We start from the raw sequence: 21,693 nt of genomic DNA, 5'->3' as shown, positions 1-21,693 counted from the left end.
CCCGTTCACCCATCACCCCCTGTGCTCACTGCTCCGTGTCCTAACCCACACCCAGTCCCATTCACCCATCACCCCTGTGCTCGCTACCCCGTGTCCTAACCCACACCCAGTCCCATTCACCCATCACCCCCTGTGCTCACTGCCCCGTGTCCTAACTCACACCCAGTCCCGTTCACCCATCACCCCCTGTGCTCACTGCCCCGTGTCCTAGCTCGCACCCAGTCCCGTTCACCCATCACCCCCTGTGCTCACTGCCCCGTGTCCTAACCCACACCCAGTCCCGTTCACCCATCACCCCCTGTGCTCATTGCCCCGTGTCCTAACTCGCACCGAGTCCCGTTCACCCATCACCCCCTGTGCTCACTGCCCCGTGTCCTAACTCATACCCAGTCCCGTTCACCCATCACCCCCTGTGCTCACTGCCCCGTGTCCTAACTCGCACCAAGTCCCGATCACCCATCACCCCCTGTGCTCACTGCTCGTCTCCTAACTCGCACCCAGTTCCGTTCACCCATCACCCCCTGTGCTCAATGCCCGTCTCCTAACTCGCACCAAGTCCCGTTCACCCATCACCCCCTGTGCTCACTGCCCCGTGTCCTAACTCACACCCAGTCCCGTTCACCCATCACCCCCTGTGCTCACTGCCCCGTGTCCTAACTCACACCAAGTCCCAATCACCCATCACCCCCTGTGCTCACTGCCCGTGTCCTAACATCGCACCTAGTCCCGTTCACCCATCACCCCCTGTGCTCACTGCCCCGTGTCCTAACTCGCACCCAGTTCCGTTCACCCATCACCCCCTGTGCTCACTGCTCCATGTCCTAACTCGCACCTAGTCCCGTTCACCCATCACCCCCTGTGCTCATTGCCCCGTGTCCTAACTCGCACCGAGTCCCGTTCACCCATCACCCCCTGTGCTCACTGCCCCGTGTCCTAACTCATACCCAGTCCCGTTCACCCATCACCCCCTGTCCTAACTCGCACCAAGTCCCGATCACCCATCACCCCCTGTGCTCACTGCTCGTCTCCTAACTCGCACCCAGTTCCGTTCACCCATCACCCCCTGTGCTCAATGCCCGTCTCCTAACTCGCACCAAGTCCCGTTCACCCATCACCCCCTGTGCTCACTGCCCCGTGTCCTAACTCACACCCAGTCCCGTTCACCCATCACCCCCTGTGCTCACTGCCCCGTGTCCTAACTCACACCAAGTCCCGATCACCCATCACCCCCTGTGCTCACTGCCCGTGTCCTAACATCGCACCTAGTCCCGTTCACCCATCACCCCCTGTGCTCACTGCCCCGTGTCCTAACTCGCACCCAGTTCCGTTCACCCATCACCCCCTGTGCTCACTGCTCCATGTCCTAACTCGCACCTAGTCCCGTTCACCCATCACCCCCTGTGCTCATTGCCCCGTGTCCTAACTCGCACCAAGTCCCGATCACCCATCACCCCCTGTGCTCACTGCCCCGTGTCCTAACATGCACCAAGTCCCGATCGCCCACCACCCCCTGTGCTCACTGACCTACATTGGCTCCCAGTTGAGCAACGCCTCGATTGCAAAATTCTTCTTGTGTTCAAATCCCTCCATGGCCTCGCCCCTCCCTATCTCTGTAACCTCCTCCAGCCCCACAAACCGCCCCCCCCCCCCAGATCTCTGTGCTCCTCTAATTCTGCCCTCTTGAGCCTCCCCGATTTCCATCGCCCCACCATTGGCGGCTGTGCCTTCAGCTGCCTGGGCCCCGAGCTTTGGAATTCCCTCCCTAAACCTCTCCCCCCTTTAAGATGCCTCTTTGACCAAGCTTTAGGTCCCCTGTCCAAATATCTCGTGGCTCGGTGTTTGATCATCGATCCTGTGAAGCCCCTTGGGACGTTTTACTACATAAAGACGCTATACAAATGCAAGTTGATGTTGGTGTGCTCACAGATTTATTTAGCTTCCCCAGCACTCCCGGGCCCAGTCACACCGCCCAGTTCTGCCAGTGGGATCAGGAATCACAGTTTAAAGTGTCCGGGAAATGTGTGTGTGCGTTTTCTCCGATGTAACAGACCCATTTGACCAACAATGTAACATTTTTAGTAAGTTTGCTACTAAAAAAAAACTTGAATGTAAATGATCGTGGCGTCATTAACATCACTTTTATTCTCGGATTTTGCGCTAAATATTCATAAAAATCAAGGGAACTAGTTTGAAACGGCATGGATTACAGTTCATTTAAACACCGAGTTCCCCTCTTTAACCAGATGTAAGAAGTCACACAACACCAGGTTATAGTCCAACAGTGAGACCCACTGTCTGTGGGCGGGACTGGGATCCTCCGGCTCTGCCACTAATGCTGCTGGTCACTGATTCACCCTCGGACTGTGTCTCACCCACTCTCAGCACAGTCCCCGAGGCCGCAGTCTGCCTGGGTGTCAACACATCCATCTCAGTTGTTCGGCAATTGGCCGGGCTTTTAAACTTCTTATCTGTTAGTGTTCACATCCAAACATTCCAGAGCGGTCAGGAGAAAGACAACATTATTTATAGAAAGCATTTCAAGCTGTGCTGCCAGCTCCCGTCAGCACTGAGACATGCTCAGTCCCCACTCCCCCCTCTCCACTCCCTGCCCACATTGTGCCAATTCAAATCAGTCCATGTCTAATCTGACCGTGAACTAAAGAGACTCATTCAGCAGCCTCAACCTGGGACCTTGCAGAGAGGCCACTGGCTTCCAGGGTCAGAGCGAATACCCGTCAATCTAGCACCCTCGGGCTGGGCTCACACTGCCTGCGAGACTCTCAGTCCATCAGCTCAAACTCCTTCCACTGTAACCAGTGTCAGTGCTCCTGGGTACAAGCATCCATTCCCCCGACACTGCCCCCTGTGCCCCGACACTGCCCCCTGTGCCCCGACGCTGCCCCCCTGTGCCCCGGCCGCTGCCCCCTGTGCCCCGACGCTGCCCCCCTGTGCCCCGGCCGCTGCCCCCGTACCCCTGACCGCTACCCCCTGTACCCCCGACACTACCCCCTGCACAAAATAAAATACTTGCATTTATATAGCACCTTTCATGACCTCAGGACGTCCCAAAGCATTTTACAGCCAATGAAGTACTTTTGAAGTGCAGTCACTGGTGTAATGTGGGAAATGCAGCAGCCAATTTGTGCAAAACAAGATCCCACAAACAGCAATGTGATAATGACCAGTATTTTTAATGATGTGGATTGAGGGCTCAGTATTCACCAGAACACGGGGAGAACTCCCTGCTCTTCCTCAAAGTAGTACCCTGGCATCTTTTATATCCACCTGAGAGAACAGACATTGCCTCGGTTTAAGACTCATCTGAAAGACGGCACCTCCGACAGTGCGGTGCTCCCTCAGTACTGCCCATCCGACAATGCGGCGCTCCCTCAGTACTGCCCCTCCGACAGTGCAGCACTCCCTCAGCACTACCCCTCCAACAATGCAGTGCTCCCTCAGCACCGCCCCTCCGACAGTGCAGCACTCCCTCAGCACCGCCCCTCCGACAGTGCAGCACTCCCTCAGTACTGGCCCTCCGACAGTGCGGTGCTCCCTCAGTACTGCCCCTCCGACAGTACGGCGCTCCCTCAGTACTGCCCCTCCGACAGTACGGCACTCCCTCAGTACGGCCCCTCCGACAGTGCGGCACTCCCTCAGTACTGCCCCTCCGACAGTGCGGCGCTCCCTCAGTACTGCCCCTCCGACAGTGCGGCACTCCCTCAGTACTGTCCCTCCGACAGTGCGGTGCTCCCTCAGTACTGTCCCACCGACAGTGCGGCGCTCCCTCAGTATTGCCCCTCTGACAGTACAAGACTCCCTCAGTACTGCCCGTCCGACAGTGCGGCGCTCCCTCAGTACTGCCCCTCCGACAGTGCGGCGCTCCCTCAGTACTGCCCCTCAGTATTGACCATCCGACAGTGCAGTACTCCCTCAGTACAGCCCCTCCGACAGTGCGGCGCTCCCTCAGTACTGCCCCTCTGACTGTGCGGCGCTCCCTCAGTACTGCCCCTCCGACAGTGCAGCACTCCCTCAGTATTGACCATCCGACAGTGCAGCGCTCCCTCTGTACTGCCCCTCCGACAGTGCAGCGCTCCCTCAGTACTGCCCCTCCAACAGTGTGGCGCTCCCTCAGTATTGCCCCTCTGACAGTACAAGACTCCCTCAGTACTGCCCCTCTGACAGTGCAGCGCTCCCTCAGTGCTGTCCCTCCGACAGTGCAGCGCTCCCTCAGTACTGTCCCTTCGACAGTGCAGAGCTTCCTCAGTACTGTCCCTCCGACAGTGCAGCACTCCCTCAGTACTGTCCCTCCGACAGTGCAGCGCTCCCTCAGTACTGTCCCTCCGACAGTACTGCCCCTCCGACAGTGCGGCGCTCCCTCAGTACTGCCCCTCCGACAGTGCAGCGCTCCCTCAGTACTGTCCCTCCGACAGTGCAGCACTCCCTCAGCAGTGCCCCTCCAACAGTGCAGCACTCCCTCAGTACTGCCCCTCCGACAGTGCAGCACTCCCTCAGCACTGCCCCTCCGACAGTGCGGCGCTCCCTCAGTACTGCCCCTCCGACAGTGCGGCGCTCCCTCAGTATTGACCATCCGACAGTGCGGCGCTCCACCGGAGCGCCAGCCTGGATTATGTGCTCAAGTTCCTGGAGTGGGACTTGAACCCACAATTTTCTGACTCAGAGGCGAGCCTGCTGCCACCCCTGTACCAGTACTGAATGATCAGTATTTTACCCCGTACCCTGGATACTGCCCCCAGAATCCTTTAACCGTGTTTTGATGAAGCCTTACACGGTGCAATAGTCCCTATAATTGTCTCACTGCTGTGATATAGAGCGAAACAGTTAAAACAAATGTACTAAAGATCTACCAAAAGCTTGGTGCAGCACAAGAGATCCGGTCACAATGCTGTCAATCAATCTTGACCAGACACCGTGGATCAGCCTGACGCGAGACTATTTGCAAACCCGTTTCATTCCTTGACTGGTCGCTATTTGATTCATGCTGGGAACAGCTTTCTGCGCCGACAGTTTGCTGCCGAGATTGTGTCTGATTTCCAGCATTATAAGTAACAACTAATCGGTAATCTTGCATTCCTGGCAGTTGTTTGATTGGAAATAGAAAAGTATTGTCCTTTTTAGGATTTGGTTTATTGGAAATATTATATGTTCTGTCCCTCACATAGACACAGACGGAAAGGGTAACCCATCCCGAGAGCAGTTAACAGAAACCAGTTTAAATCTGTCAAGCTTGGGCTAGAAAAGATAGAATATCGAATGATTTTATAACATGATGACACAGGATGGAGCCCCACACTGTCACACGCCTGATGGCCGCTGCCCTGAAGCTCCGTGTTGTTGGCTGGCTTGTAATGTGATGTTACTGACCCGCTGAAACTCGCTCTCAGTCAGAGAGCCGAGCCTGTGGTTGTTGCAGTGTCTGGTGATGAGGCCCGACCGTGACGCTGAGTGTGAGAGAGCGACATGTTGGGGTCAGTGGCCTTGGGGCTCGCTGCAAAAGTTTTAAGTGTATTTTTTCCTGATCCAATCAGCCAATGAACCAGCTCCTCCCATTCAAGCCCATTAAAATGGAGCCGCTCTGATCACATGACCAGCCTGAGCTGCTGGGTTCAGGAAGCTTCTTGGTTTCCCCTCAACCGAGCTTTGCACTTATTCCCAGTCTCCCCCCGCACTCCCCTTACCCCACCCATTCCACGTGCTGCTTGGGGACCACGTGAACAGGAATGTGCTACATCCCCCCCTCCCCCCCCACTCTCCCCTCCCGCTGCCCCCCCACTCCCCCCTCCCTATGCCCCCCCACTCCCCTGGGGCGCACCCCCCGACCCTTGCTCTGCTACCTCTTCCTGAAGACTGTTCCCAATCTCCTCCTTTTCTCATTCTCAATTCAGCCATTAGAATTAGAATTCCTGTTAGTGTTTTTGTGAAAGATTTCCCAGCTCCTCTCCTGACAGCAGGGGAATCACAACTGGGAGACCCTGTTCCACTCACAGGCGGGATCGCTGGGATCTCTTGGTGATTTTTGCCCCCCCCCCCCCCCCCCAGGGTCAGGGAACTGGGGTCAGTTGTAATTCTGTACATGCTCAGAGCTGCTAATTAAAAGCAGACTGGACCTCGGATCAGCCCTGGACACAGCGCGGACACAGGTCATCCGTCCCATCCGGTCGGTGTCGGGCTTTACCCTCCACACGAGCAAATAGTCCCGATCACATTTACCCACCCTGTTCCCATATCCCTTCAATCTCTTTTCCTACAACCTCCCCATCCAATCCAATCTTCACTGTTGACATCGTTTCTGCCCCAACCACTGACCCTGGAAGTGAATCCCACCGCTCTCAGTTCCTCCTCCCTGTGTGGGAATTATCTCATTAATGGTCTGCGGCCCTGCCCCTTGACCCCCGCCCCCAGTAAGATGCTTTCAGCTGCTAATTACAGGGACGGCCCTGAGAAACTTGTATAGCGGCGAGCGATTACCCAGACACCAGCTACTCACTGGAATCCACTACATCTCCCAGTGCACCCCATATATCGAATCATTCTCTCTCTCTCTAACAGCCTCCTGCATTATTAATATTTAATACAGTGCAGCATTGAAAATAATCTGATTCATTATCTGAATTATTCACTTATCTGAACAGGAGCATCAATAAACAGCAGGGGCTGGAAGCAGAAAGTGTGTGTTTGTGAGAGCGAGATGAGTCAAGTAAATGATTCTGTCGAACTCCAGGCCACTTTCAGAGGGCGCTGATGGGTTAATGGTGTCAGGTTGCTGTGGTGTGATGGGTAATGAGAGCACTTCTGGGACCAGAGCTTGCAACTGAGGTCGTGCCTGGGTCACATGGTGCAGACGGGAATAGGCTAAGGTTTTGCTAACTGTTGGAGTGCTGAGTCAGAAAGCACTTCGTCCGCGACAGGACCTCGCAGCTAACTGACCATAATTGCCAGGAAGAAAGGCTAATGATGTGAAGTATGCCTGTCAGCCAGCTCCGTTCTGAGCATCTCAACTATTGTCAACTCAATGGCTGCTTCTCTCCCACTCCTTCGTTCCAGAGAACAGCCAATCTTCACCAGCAGAGCCCACGTCTTCCAGATCGACCCCGCCACCAAGAAGAACTGGGTCCCGGCGGGCAAGCAGGCTCTCACCGTCTCCTACTTCTATGATGGGACGAGGAACAGTTACCGCATCATCAGCGTGGATGGAGCCAAGGTAAGAGGCTGCGGCGAGGGATGGGTCACTCCCCGAGGCGAGGGACGGGTCGCTCCCCAGGGCGAGGGACGGGTCGCTCCCCGGGGCGAGGGACGGGCCGCTCCCCGGGGCGAGGGACGGGCCGCTCCCCGGGGCGAGGGACGGGCCGCTCCCCGGGGCGAGGGACGGGCCGCTCCCCGGGGCGAGGGACGGGCCGCTCCCCGGGGCGAGGGACGGGCCGCTCCGCGGGGCGAGGGACGGGCCGCTCCGCGGGGCGAGGGACGGGCCGCTCCGCGGGGCGAGGGGCGGGCCCCCCCCTGGGGCGAGGGGCGGGCCGCTCCCCCGGGGCGAGGGGCGGGTGACTCCCCGCGGGATCGATATCCTGACTGCATCGGGAGAGGTCGGACTCATCCAGCGAGTGTTCGGTTTAGTCGAAGAGATTTTGGAAGTTGCCATATTCCATTTAGTCTCGTTTGGGCCGGGAACCTGTTTGTGAAGCTCGGCATCTCCCTGCACCCAACAGAAAACTAGACAACTTTCAGAAACTGACCAAGAAAAACCTGGTGCAGTTCTTTAAACAATTCCTGGTAACTGAGGGAGTGAGTGCAGCCAGTGAGCAGAGTCAGGGCCCTGGGACTATTACACTCGTCATTGCATCGCTGGGGGAGTGGGGCAGAAACTGCAAAACTGTGGGTCATTGTGGAGATGTGACGGGCTCCAGTGCTAATTCAGAGCATTACATTGATTATATGGTTGTCACAGAAACACTGAGGCTCCCTCATCTCCCTCTTGGTTCCTTTCCCCGCACCCCCAAACCCCCGCACTGACCCCCAAAATCCCCAATCCTCGCCCCCAACCCAGAGCCCCTTCGTGTATTCTAACATTGGCGGGGCCAGTCGGACAAGGCAGCGCCGGGATGGGCGGGGCCAGGGTGAGTGGGTGGCGTAGGCGGGAGCAGACGGCACCTGGGATTGAGGCTGTGAGTGGGGAGGGGGAGGGGCTGTGAGCTGCAAAACGTTTTTTAAATGGTGAGAGACTGGGAAATGTTGGTGTTCAGAGGGACCTGGGTGTCCTTTTACATGAATCACTGAAAGTTCACATGCAGGTACAGCAAGCAATTAGTAAAACAAATGGTATGTTGGCCTTTATTACAAGAGGATTTGAGTATAAGACTAAAGACGTCTTACTGCAATTATATAGGGCCCTGGTGAGACCACACCTGGAGTATTGTGTACAGTTTTGGTCTCCTTACCTAAGGAAGGATATACTTGCCATAGAGGGAGTGCAACGAAGGTTCACCAGACTGGTTCCTGGGATGGGGGAATTGCCCTATGAGGAGAGGTTAAGTAGACTAGGCCTATATTCTCTAGAGTTTAGAACAATTGTTGAGTCTGTGCTTTCAAATGCAGTTATGCTGAATAACTGGACACAGACTACAGAAATACTTAAACAGGTCTTTAGTAACTGAGGGTCAGGGCTGAACTGGAATACACTTTGCTCCACAGGGTTTATATACCGGTGTGGTCACCACCGGTACTACAATGTACAGGAGCCATCAAAAAGTAGTCCATCACCTTAAGGTATCCTCTTAAGGTGGTACAGGTTACATACACTACAATTCCTCCCCTTTTAGCTTAACAGTGTACACCCCAATTTAACATTACATGGATAACATATATACAACTTTCACACAAAACTGTTCAAAGATTCAGTCTCTGAGGAGGCCTCCTGATCCGGGCCGGATAACGCCTTTCAGGGGTCTCTGGTTCTCGTTGCTGGGGTGACTCATCCATTTGATCTCCTATGGATTGAACATCATCATGTACGTTCGAGTCTGAGGTAGATGCTACAGGCTCAATAACTTCTTCAACTGGTGTCTCTGCCGTAGACATGGGGTCGACCCTTGTTCTCGATTCCACAAGTTGGTCAGCATGACGTCGTATTATGTTCTCTCCAACGTCTACCGTGTACATCAAGGGTCCTTGTCGAGCACGAATTGTTCCGGATTGCCATTTATCATTCCTATAGTCCCTGGCCAACACTGGTTGTCCTATTTCGAAACTCCGGGTGGCCTTGTTATTTACGTGCTGGAATTGCTTGTTTTCGACTTCCCTACGCACATTGGGTTTTAACAAATCCAACCGGGACCGCAACCTCCTGTTATAGAACATTATGGCAAAGCTTTGATTTGTCACTGCATGCGTGGCGTTTCGATATGCCATCAGGAAATTGTCCACCTTGTGTTGTAGTGGAATGTGGTCTTCGCTCATGGCCTTTATCGCCTTTTTGAACATTTGTACAAATCTCTCGGCCAACCCATTGGTAGCCGGATGATATGGGGCAGATGTATAGTGTTTCACCCCATTCTTTTTCATGAATTTCTGGAATTCTTCTGACACGAACTGTGGTCCGTTGTCTGAACATATTTGTTCCAGCAACCCATTTCTTGCAAATATGGTTCTTAGAACTGCGATCGTCTTTTCAGAGGTAGTGGTCGACATCTTAATCACTTCTGGCCATTTAGAATGTGCGTCTACCGCTATCAAAAACATGGAATCCATGAATGGACCTGCAAAGTCGATATGCACACGTTGCCATGGGGTTGAAGGCCATTCCCACGGATGCAGCGGTGCAATTGGAGGTGCGTTTTGAACTTTTTGGCACCCTGAGCAGCTTTTAGTCAGATCCTCTATTTGTTTGTCGATACCTGGCCACCACACATAAGCCCTAGCAAGGCTTTTCATCTTGACTCCCCCCAGATGACCTTCATGCAGTTCCTTCAGAACTCTCTCCCTTAATTTAGGAGGAATAATCACCCTTGTTCCATACATCAATGTTCCTTGACAGACGGACAGCTGTTCTCGTCTGGCTGAGAATGCTGGTAACAGTGGGTCGCCATGTGCTGGCCATCCCTTCACTGTCAAATCGTAGACCCGAGACAGTGTCGGGTCGTTTCGGGTCTCTCTCTCAATACTCGCATTGGTGACTGGTAAGCATTCGATGATGGTCGAGTGAAATATCTCGACAGGGTCAACTGCCGGTACCTCTTCCGCTGTAGGTAGTGGCAGGCGCGACAGCCCATCAGCATTACCATGTTGCTTTGTACCTTTGAATTCGATATCATATTGATGTGCCCCTAGGAAAAATGACCATCTCTGAAGCCTCTGCGCCGTCATAACCGGAACACCCTTCTTAGGGTTAAAAATGGAAACCAACGGCTGGTGATCTGTCAGCAGCGTAAACTTTTGGCCTTGCAGGTAATGGTTAAATTTCTTAACTCCCCACACGAGGCTGAGAGCCTCCCTATCTATCTGAGCATAGTTGTGCTCTGCGGAGGTCAATGATCTGGATGCGAACGCGACTGGCCTTTCCAAGCCATTTGGCAACTTATGTGAGAGCACTGCCCCGATACCATATGGAGAAGCATCACAAGCGAAGCGAATAGGCAGCGTTGGGTTAAAGTGGAGTTTGCACATTCTCCCCGTGTTTGTGTGGGTTTCCTCCGGGTGCTCCGGTTTCCTCCCACAGTCCAAAGATGTGCGGGTTAGGTTGATTGGCTATGATAAAAAATTGACCCTTAGTGTTAGGGGGATTAAATACGTGGGGTTACGGGGATAGGGGTGGGATATGTGTTGGTGTAGGGGTTACGGGGATCGGGTGGGATATGTGTCGGTGCAGGCTTGATGGGCCGAAATGGCCTCTATCTGCACTGTGGGGTTTCTGTGATTCTGTGAACACTTCCTTAGAGGTGATCAGTGCCTTGCTTTTTTGAAAAGCCCGCTTACAATCCTCGCTCCACTTCCATGGTACTCCCATTTGCAAAAGAGTGTTCAGCGGGTGTAACGCCGTGGATAAATTTGGAAGAAACTTGTGGTAATAGTTAACCAACCCAAGGAACGACCTCAACTGGGATACATTTTCCGGAGCGGGAGCTTTCACAACAGCTTCGATCTTGTCAGGTGACTTATGGAGCCTCTCCTGGTCAATGACGTGGCCGCAGTATGAGATTCGCTTTTGAAAGAACTCACATTTCTGGCGATTAACTCTGAGTCCATATTCTTTCAATCTGGTGAGCACCTGCTCCAAATTCGCGAGGTGCTCCTTATCATCATCTCCTGTAATCAGAATGTCGTCCAGGTAGCATTGTGTGCCTGGAATTCCCTGCAATACCTGCTCCATGGCCCTTTGCCAAATCGCTGGAGCCGATGCCACTCCAAAAACCAGTCTATTATACCGATATAAGCCCTTATGTGTCTTGATCGTGAGATACTGGCGTGACGCTTCATCAACTTCCATCTGTAGGTACGCCTGCGCCAGGTCTATCTTGGTGAAGTGTTTCCCGCCAGACAGCGAAGCGAAGATATCTTCAATCCGCGGAAGCGGATATTGCACCGTGTGAAGAACCGGATTAACAGTGATCTTGAAATCGCCACAGATGCGAACCTTCCCAGGTTCCCCCGGCTTGTTGCTCAACGAACGCTTCATGACGGGAACAATGGGTGTGGCCCATTCGCTCCAGTCCACCTTTGACAGTACTCCTGAACGTTCTAGCCCTTCCAGCTCTGCTTCCACAGCAGGTCGTATCGCATAAGGTACCGGTCTAGCTTTGAAAAATGTTGGGTTTGCATGTTCTTCAACCTTGATGTTTGCCGTAATTCCTTTCAGTGTTCCCAGTCCCTGTTGGAACACCTCCTTAGCATCGTCCAATATTTTGGACAGTCGTTTAGGTTTGACGTCGTCCTCTTTACAGGAATCTACAGTTAGTGCTTGTATGGAATGCCAGTCCACATTTATTCTCCGGATCCATTCCCGTCCCAGTAGTGGCAGACCTCCATCAGGTAACACATACAAGTCCATTTCCCCAGTAGTGGCAGACCTCCATCAGGTAACACATACAAGTCCATTTCCTGACTTTCTTTACCATTGTAGACCACATTTACCTTTATCTTTCCGATGGGGTATACTCTTTGCCCCGTGTATGTTTTCAATACAATCTCCGTATTCCTCAGGGGAATGTGTGAGAATAACCTTTTGTAATCTTGCTTATTCATGATCGTCAATGTCGATCCAGTGTCCAATTCCATCTTCACTTGGACTCCTGCTATCCGAAGCATGACCCAGATAGTTTGGTGGTCTGCTGTGTTACCCACATTATGTATTTTTAGACAACCCAGTTCCTTACTGCTGGAGTCTGAATCCGTCTTCTGTTCATCCGAACTGTTCTCTGTCACCTTGTGTACTTTTTTGTACTTCTCCTGCGGCGACTTTTTGCTGCTGGTCTTCTTTCCTGACCGGCATACTCTCGCTATGTGACCAAGTTTGCCACATTGCCTGCATTCTTTATCTTTGAACCAGCACTGGTTCTGGGCATGCGTTGTCCTTCCGCAACGATAGCACTTTACTGCGCCCAATGCCATTTCATTGGTGCTGAATTCCAATGGCCTTTGCTGCATTTCTGCAGTGCCTCGTGCTGCTGCCTCGTGTGATGCTGCAATGCTGAAAGCTTTGTCCAGCGTAAGATCCTTTTCCTCTAGCAGTCGCTTCTGGGTTCCTTCCCTTAGGAGCCCACACACAAACTTATCTCTCAGTGCGTCTGCTAGTCCTGTACCGAACTGACAGTACTTTGATAACTTGCGCAGTTCGATTAAGAATTCAGCGTTGCTTTCCTCTTTAAGTTGAATTCTTTTGTAGAATTTAAATCGTTCCGCTATCAGCAGCGGCGTGGGGTTTAAATGCTCTTGCAGGATAGTAACAATATCCGTGAAACTCTTTCCTACCGGTTTATCTGGTGTTACAAGGTTCCTTAATAACCCGTACGTCTTCGCACCCATCGAGTTTAATAGGGTTAGTGCTTTCTTATCCACCGGTACCTCATTCGCTGTACAGTAAACTTCAACACGTTCCACATAAGTGGCCCAATCTTCCACATCGCTATCAAAAGCAGTGATGTTACCCGTTTTTGGCATCCTTGTTGAGTTTCCTTTCCTTCGGATTATGATTATTATTTTATTTTATTTTTCAAAATGGCGGCTTCCCGCGCTTGGCGGCTTTTCCCGCGCTTGTCTTCTTCCCCCGCCGACTAAAAATGGCGATTACTGCACTGTTGCCGTTCTCGCCTCCCAGCGGTCCTTTATTTTCCCTGACGCTGCTGATCTTGTTCCCCGCCGCTCCCGCGGTCCTTGTGGACATAAACGCTTTTCTGGCTGCTGCGCGTCTCTGCCCCGATTGCAGTCCGGCCCCTGACACCGGCTGCGGTCATGTTCTCCGCCCTTTTCGTCGTTTCCCTCCCCTTCTCTTACTGACAACTCGGCCGACTTCCCCCCCGTGCCGCTCGATCGGGCTTACCCGCCGCTGTCATCGAAGGGATGTTCACTGATGTTAGACTTCGTGGCCAGAACCCAACCCGGGTTCCCGATTGCCTCCCGTGCTATGCAGTGCCCAGCAGGATGTTGAGGGTGGATGTCCTTGTTCGACGCCCGTTTCAGAGGTGAAGCTTCCTTTGATGCAACTGCCGCTAGGTAAGATCAGACTCGTCGCCACTGTTGAGTCTGTGCTTTCAAATGTAGTTATGCTGAATAACTGGACACAGACTACAGAAATACTTAAACAGGTCTTTAGTAACTGAGGGTCAGGGCTGAACTGGAATACACTTTGCTCCACAGGGTTTATATACCGGTGTGGTCACCACCGGTACTACAATGTACAGGAGCCATCAAAAAGTAGTCCATCACCTTAAGGTATCCTCTTAAGGTGGTACAGGCTACATACACTACAACAATGAGAGGTGATCTCATTGAAACATACAAGATTCTTACAGGGCTTGACAGGGTAGATGCAGGGAGGATGTTTCCCGTGGCTGGGGAGTCTAGAACCAGGGGTCACAGTCTCAGAATAAGGGGTCGGCCATTTAGGACTGAGATGAGGAGAAATTTCTTCGCTCAGAGGGTGGTGAATCTTTGGAATTCTCTACCCCAGAGGGCTGTGGAGGCTCAGTCATTGAGTATATTCAAGACAGAGATCGAGAGATTTTTGGATATTAAGGGAATAGAGGGATATGGGGATAGGGCAGGAAAGTGGAGATGAGGTAGAAGATCAGCCATGATTTTATTGAAAGGTGGAGCAGGCTCGAGGGGCCGAATGGCCAACTTCGCTATTTCTTATGTTCTTATGAGTGAGGGTGAGTGCGAGCCCCGGGGGGTGAGGGTGAGCCGCTGAGTGTGAGTGAGTGAGTGAGAGTGTGAGCCCCGGGGGTGAGTGTGAGCCGCTGAGTGTGAGTGAGTGAGTGAGAGTGTGAGCCCCGGGGGTGAGTGTGAGCCCCGGAGGGTGAGTGTGAGCCTCGTGCTGCAGGATTGAACAATGATCCTAAGAATCAGAAGTGGGGAAAAATTTCCTTTTTTGCTCCGTTTAATATTCAGGCAGTTTGTGTAAAACTGAAGGGGTGGGTTTGGAAGGGGCGGGTTTGGAAGGGGAGGGTTTGGAAGGGGCGGGTTTGGAAGGGGCGGGTTTGGAAGGGGCGGGTTTGGAAGGGGAGGGTTTGGAAGGGGAGGGTTTGGAAGGGGCGGGTTTGGAAGGGGCGGGTTTGGAAGGGGCGGGTTTGGAAGGGGCGGGTTTGGAAGGGGCGGGTTTGGAAGGGGCGGGTTTGGAAGGGGCGGGTTTGGAAGGGGTGGGTTTGGAAGGGGAGGGTTTGGAAGGGGAGGGTTTGGAAGGGGCGGGTTTGGAAGGGGTGGGTTTGGAAGGGGAGGGTTTGGAAGGGGAGGGTTTGGAAGGGGCGGGTTTGGAAGGGGAGGGTTTGGAAGGGGCGGGTTTGGAAGGGGCGGGTTTGGAAGGGGCGGGTTTGGAAGGGGAGGGTTTGGAAGGGGCGGGTTTGGAAGGGGAGGGTTTGGAAGGGGCGGGTTTGGAAGGGGAGGGTTTGGAAGGGGCGGGTTTGGAAGGGGCGGGTTTGGAAGGGGAGGGTTTGGAAGGGGCGGGTTTGGAAGGGGCGGGTTTGGAAGGGGCGGGTTTGGAAGGGGAGGGTTTGGAAGGGGCGGGTTTGGAAGGGGAGGGTTTGGAAGGGGCGGGTTTGGAAGGGGAGGGTTTGGAAGGGGCGGGTTTGGAAGGGGCGGGTTTGGAAGGGGCGGGTTTGGAAGGGGAGGGTTTGGAAGGGGCGGGTTTGGAAGGGGAGGGTTTGGAAGGGGCGGGTTTGGAAGGGGAGGGTTTGGAAGGGGCGGGTTTGGAAGGGGCGGGTTTGGAAGGGGCGGGTTTGGAAGGGGCGGGTTTGGAAGGGGAGGGTTTGGAAGGGGCGGGTTTGGAAGGGGAGGGTTTGGAAGGGGCGGGTTTGGAAGGGGAGGGTTTGGAAGGGGCGGGTTTGGAAGGGGCGGGTTTGGAAGGGGCGGGTTTGGAAGGGGCGGGTTTGGAAGGGGCGGGTTTGGAAGGGGAGGGTTTGGAAGGGGTGGGTTTGGAAGGGGAGGGTTTGGAAGGGGCGGGTTTGGAAGGGGAGGGTTTGGAAGGGGCGGGTTTGGAAGGGGCGGGTTTGGAAGGGGAGGGTTTGGAAGGGGCGGTTTTGGAAGGGGAGGGTTTGGAAGGGGAGGGTTTGGAAGGGGTGAGCAAGTCAGTTTGTGAGTCGCGACATTGCGAGCGGGTTTGGATTTTACCAGCTCAGAAGCTCAGCCAAAACTGGAAATAATTAAATTCTTGCTGGGTTGCCATGGTTACATCAAATTACACGCCGACATCCAAACACAAGTGCAATATCGTTAAGCTAAAAAAGGCTTCTAGCCCTGCGATCGTCACAAGTTGTGTGTGATTTGGGGGGGCGAGGGGAGTGAGGCAGGGTGGGGGAGGAGGGGGTGAGGGGGAGGGTTGTGGGGGGTCAGGTGAGGGGGAGGGTGGGGGAGTGTGAGGGGTGGTGGTGAAGGGGTGTGGTGGGGGTGAGGTGTGGTGGGAAGGGGAAGGGAGTGAGTGAGTCAGTCTGGGTGTTGTTGATCAGGAGCGTCAGTCAATACAAACCACGTCATTGGGATGAGAAAGGATCATTAAATTCTTCCAGTGAAGGTGACAAATTCCTGCTAGTGCCGACACTGACACAGCTCACTCGGCCCAAAGCGCATCGAGACAGGATCAGGCTGTTCACCAGTCGTGTGGGGGATGCAGCTGGAGAGGCGGGATGACGGATTGTGTCGGTGTGGATGGTGGGTTGTGTTGTGGATTGTGTTGTGGATTGTGTTGTGGATTGTGTTGTGGATTGTGGATTGTGTTGTGGATTGTGTTGTGGATTGTGGATTGTGTTGTGGATTGTGTTGGGGATTGTGTTGGGGATTGTGGATTGTGTTGTGGATTGTGTTGTGGATTGTGTTGTGGATTGTGTTGTGGATTGTGTTGTGGATGGTGGATTGTGTTGTGGATGGTGGATTGTGTTGTGGATTGTGTTGTGGATTGTGTTGTGGATTGTGTTGTGGATGGTGGATTGTGTTGTGGATGGTGGATTGTGTTGTGGATTGTGTTGTGGATTGTGTTGTGGATTGTGTTGTGGATGGTGGATTGTGTTGTGGATGGTGGATTGTGTTGTGGATGGTGGATTGTGTTGTGGATTGTGTTGTGGATTGTGGATTGTGGATTGTGTTGGGGATTGTGTTGGGGATTGTGGATTGTGTTGGGGATTGTGTTGTGGATTGTGTTGTGGATTGTGGATTGTGTTGGGGATTGTGTTGTGGATTGTGTTGTGGATTGTGTTGTGGATTGTGATGTGGATTGTGGATTGTGTTGGGGATTGTGTTGTGGATTGTGTTGTGGATTGTGTTGTGGATTGTGTTGTGGATTGTGGATTGTGTTGGGGATTGTGTTGTGGATTGTGTTGTGGATTGTGGATTGTGTTGTGGATTGTGTTGGGGATTGTGTTGTGGATTGTGTTGTGGATTGTGTTGTGGATTATGTTGGGGATTGTGTTGTGGATTGTGTTGGGGATTGGATTGTGGATTGTGTTGTGGATTGTGTTGTGGATTGTGTTGTGGATTGTGTTGTGGATTGTGGATTGTGTTGGGGATTGTGTTGTGGATTGTGGATTGTGTTGTGGATTGTGTTGTGGATTGTGTTGTGGATTGTGGATTGTGTTGTGGATTGTGTTGTGGATGGTGGATTGTGTTGGGGATTGTGTTGGGGGATCGCTGGCATAGTCCTCGCTGGTGTCCAGTCCGCTGCGGGTGATATGTCGGGTCTGCTCTGTCCTCCTGAGATTCACCAATTAACACGTTCTGAGTGACTCTCTCCGCTGCTTTGATAACTTTAGATACCAAGCACCCTGTCTGTGATTACCCTTCACACATAACTCTATACAAGTGTCAGCATTTACTGTGCTGGTCAATAAATCATAGGCTGTTATTTATGACTATTTTAGTTTAATCTGTTCCCAGTAACTGCCTGTCTGAAATAACAACAGAAAATGCTGGAAACACTCAGCGGGTCAGGCAGCATCAAGGAGAGAGAAACAGAATCAATGTTTCGGGTCGAGGACCCTTCGTCAGAACTGGAAAAGGTTAGGGAAGAGAGATTTTTAAGCAGGGGCAGCAAGGAGGGGGGGAAAGAACAAAGGGAAGGTCTGTGATAGGATGGAAGGCAGGAGAGATTGACTGACAAAAGGGATGATGGTGCAAGGCAAAAAAAAAGGAGATGGTAATGGGACAAGTTAAGAAACAAAAGAAGACTCTAGATAAGGTGTGAATGGCGATGGCAGAATCATCAACAGCTGCCATGTGAGAAGACAGGGGTCGAGGTTATAGTCTGAAATTGTTGAACTCGATGTTGAGTCCAGAGGGCTGTAAAGTGCCTAATCGAGCGATGAGGTGCTGTTCCTCGAGCTTACGTTGAGCTTCGTTGGAAGAGGCCGAGGACGGAGAGGTCAGAGTGGGAGTGGAGCGGAGAATTAAAGTGACAGGTGAAGACAGCCGTCCGTCTGGCCTTTTCAGCTTTGAAAGGTGAGTGAGAGGGAACATTCTCGAGGGATTTAAGAGAGTCGGTGGAATGGAATAGGTCGATGTGAAACATTAATGCAAACTAAACCATGACCGGGACCAGGGAGCAAAGGTCAAACTACGGAATGGCAAAAATCAGGACTGAGGTCAAGAAGTTCTTGATAAACAGCAACCAACACACCGCAGGGATCGGTGCTGGGTCCTTTGCTGTTTGTAGTATACATTAATGATTTAGATATGAATGTAGGAGGTATGATCAGTAAGTTCGCAGATGACATGAAAATTGGTGGAGTGGTAAATAGCGAGGAGGGAAGCCTCAGACTACAGGACGATATAGACAAGTTGGTCAGAGGGGCAGAACAGTGGCAAATGGAATTTAACCCTGAAAAATGTGAGGTGATGCATTTTGGGAGGACTAACAAGGCAAGGGAATACACAATGAATGGCAGGACCCTAGGAAGGACAGAGGATCAGAGGGACCTTGGCGTGCATGTACATAGATCCCTGAAGGCAGCAGGACAGGTAGATAAGGTGGTTAAAAAGGCATATGGGATACTTGCCTTCATTAGCCGAGGTATAGAATATAAGAGCAGGGAGTTTATGATGGAGCTGTACAAAATGCTAGTTAGGCCACAGCTGGAATACTGTGTGCAGTTCTGGTCGCCACACTACAGGAAGGATGTGATTGCATTAGCGAGGGTGCAGAGGAGATTCACCAGGATGTTACCTGGGCTGGAGCGCTTCAACTATGAAGAGAGACTGGACAGGCTGGGGTTGTTTTACTTGGAGCAGAGAAGGCTAAGGGGGGACCTGATTGAGGTGTACAAAATTATGAGGGGCATAGATAGGGTAGATAGAAAGGAACTTTTCCCCTTAGTAGAGGGGTCAATAACCAGGGGGCATAGTTTCAAGGTAAGGGGCAGGAGGTTTAGAGGGGATTTGAGGAAAAACTTTTTCACCCAGAGGGTGGTTGGAATCTGGAACTCACTGCCTGAAAGGGTGGTAGAGGCAGGAACCCTCACAACATTCAAGAAGCATTTAGATGAGCACTTGAAACGCCACAGCATACAAGGCTACGGACCAAGTGCTGGGAAATGGGATTAGAATAGACAGGGCTTGATGGCCGGCGCGGACACGATGGGCCGAAGGGCCTCTTTCTGTGCTGTATAACTCTATGACTCTATGGAAGGGGGAGTTGGTCTGGGAATGCCTGAAACCCTGGAATCATTGATGAACTAGTTGGATGGGGAGCTTATGGATGGATGAGATAGACCAGATCGAATGGCTGCCCTCAGTCGTGTCTATCTTGTAATTTGCAAATTAGCTTGATGCAGCAATTAGCCTCTGACTGTCCTCGGGCTGAGTCTAGTTACAGTAAATAGACTTTGCGGTGTTGGCAGCACAATAATATATTGTGCACGGTAAGGTTTGAAACGCCGGTGATTATAAAATAACACATCCTCCAACATACTGTGAGCTGACTCAAGCCTCTCTCTCTTTTTCTTTCCCTCTCCCTCTTTTAAAAAAAATTCATTCTGTGGGTGTGGGCATCACTGGCAAGGCTAGCATTTATTGCCCTGTGAAGGTGGCGGTGAGCCACCTTCTTGAACCGCTGCAGTCGTGCTTTGACCCGCTCAACCAGGCAAGAACTGAAGAGCCGATCACCTCTCCCGTGACTTCCCTCTTTCTCTTATTGTCAGGACTGTTTATTGATTCCTTGGAGTCTGAGTCAAGTAAGAATTGACCAATTTAATTGTGTGTACAATGCCTACAGAATGTAATTATTTAGTGAAGGCTACTTTAATTCACTTTAGGTTGACACGTCCGTTGGGTCTAATCCTGCAGCGCAAACTCTAATTGTTTTTCTGTGCTCCTTGTCCCGTGCCTCGCAAGTTGCTGCTGTTTGCCTCAGCACCGCTGTCAGTGACGATAATTCCTGGGATGTTGAGGAAGATGCCTTCTGAGAGCAGCCAGCGTAAACTGCAAACACTGTCATTGTGACATGTCCCAGACAACAAGGGAAAATGCTCATGGCTCCTGGAGGGGGTTGAGTGCGCGTAAAGACACAGATTGTATATTCCTGGGCGCTGTGGGACTGAGATACAAAATATAAACATTCCAATCTGTATACAAGTCTCTGATGATGAGGAAGAAAGAACTTGCATTTATATAGCGCCTTTCACGTCCTCAGGACGTCCCAAAGCGTTTCACAGCTAGTGAAGTACTTTTGAAGTGTAGTCACTGTTTTGTTCAGGACCCTGGGACTGGGATTCAGGGTCAGTAAGGAGTTATGAGAGGAGAGACTGTGGTGTCCGTGAGGTCTTGGAGCGAGGGAATCTGTACTTGGGGCATGTTTTAAGATGATGAAGTGCACTTGTCCAGATAGAATCCTCCATGTGTGGAGTGAGGACCTCCCTCCCACAGCAGTGTGGGAGTCTGTCGCAATAAATATCATGACTCCGACACTGTCTCCAGTTCTGCTGTGCTTTTAGCTCTGAGATTTATTGGGATGGATCTAGCAGCCTTTCAGTGCAGGTGCCAGCAGAGTGTCTCTCGCCTCCCATCACACACACCTCTGCACACACAAAAGCAAACGGCTGCAAATGATTCTGTTATCAGTACAAATCAGCGGCCGGTCACTCTTCAACATTAACTTCAATTCGAACGCTGCCTCGTCACAACATCACAAAGATTGTCCAACACCCACCTGGTGTCCTGGCCAATATTTATCCCTCAACCAACATCACTAAAAACAGATTATCTGGTCATTTATCTCTTTGTTGTTTGTGGGATCTTGCTGTGCGCAAATCGGCTGCCACATTTCCTACATTACAACAGTGACTACACTTCAAAAGTACTTCATTGGCTGTAAAGCACTTTGGAATATCTTGAAAGGCACTATATAAATGCAAGTCTTTCTTTCCACTCTCTGTGTCTTTCTCTGTCTCTCTCTCTCTCTCTCAACCTCTCTCTCTCTCTCTCTCTCTCTCTCAACCTCTCTCTCTCTCTCTCTCTCTCTCTCTCTCTCTCTCAACCTCTCTCTGTCTCTCTCTCTCTCTCTCTCTCTCTCAACCTCTCTGTCTTTTTCTCTCTCTCTCTCTGACTCTGTCTCTGTCTCTCTGTCATAAGAACATAAGAGCAGGAGTCGGCCATTCGGCCCCTCGAGCCTGCTCCACCATTCAATAAGATCCCGGCTGATCATCGACCTCAACTCCACTTTCCCGCCCGATCTCCATATCCCTTGATCCCCCTCGAGTCCAAAAATCTATCGATCTCCGCCTTGAATATACTCAAAGACTCAGCATTCACAGCCCTCTGGGGCAGAGGATTCCAAAGATTCACAACCCTCTGAGTGAAGAAATTCCTCCTCATCTCAGTCTTAAATGGCCTACCCCTTATCCTGAGACTATGCCCCCTAGTTCGAGACACTCCAGCCAGGGGAAACAACCTCTCAGCATCTACCCTGTCAATCCCCTTCAGAATCTTGTATGTTTCAATTCTTCTAAACTCCAGAGTATCGGCCCATTCTACACAATCTCTCCTCATAGGACA

General features: G+C 51.9%; 1 protein-coding gene across 1 annotated transcript in view; it reads left to right on the top strand.

Annotated features, from left to right (window-relative positions):
* The first annotated feature begins 6,886 nt into the window (after positions 1 to 6,886).
* homer2 (homer scaffold protein 2) overlaps positions 6,887 to 21,693 on the top strand; it is a 42,504-nt gene continuing 27,697 nt past the window's right edge. The window contains exons 1-2 of the mRNA XM_085968953.1: positions 6,887 to 7,219; positions 19,703 to 19,874. Of these exons, the coding sequence (XP_085825079.1) occupies positions 7,031 to 7,219; positions 19,703 to 19,874 (361 nt within the window). The 5' untranslated portion in view covers positions 6,887 to 7,030. The remainder of the gene's footprint in view (positions 7,220 to 19,702; positions 19,875 to 21,693) is intronic.

Source organism: Somniosus microcephalus, chromosome 27 (assembly GCF_052327205.1).
Source record: "Somniosus microcephalus isolate GS21.2 chromosome 27, FLI_Smic_1.0, whole genome shotgun sequence".
Lineage (NCBI taxonomy): Eukaryota > Metazoa > Chordata > Chondrichthyes > Squaliformes > Somniosidae > Somniosus > Somniosus microcephalus.
This window is presented reverse-complemented; position numbering and strand designations above follow the sequence as displayed.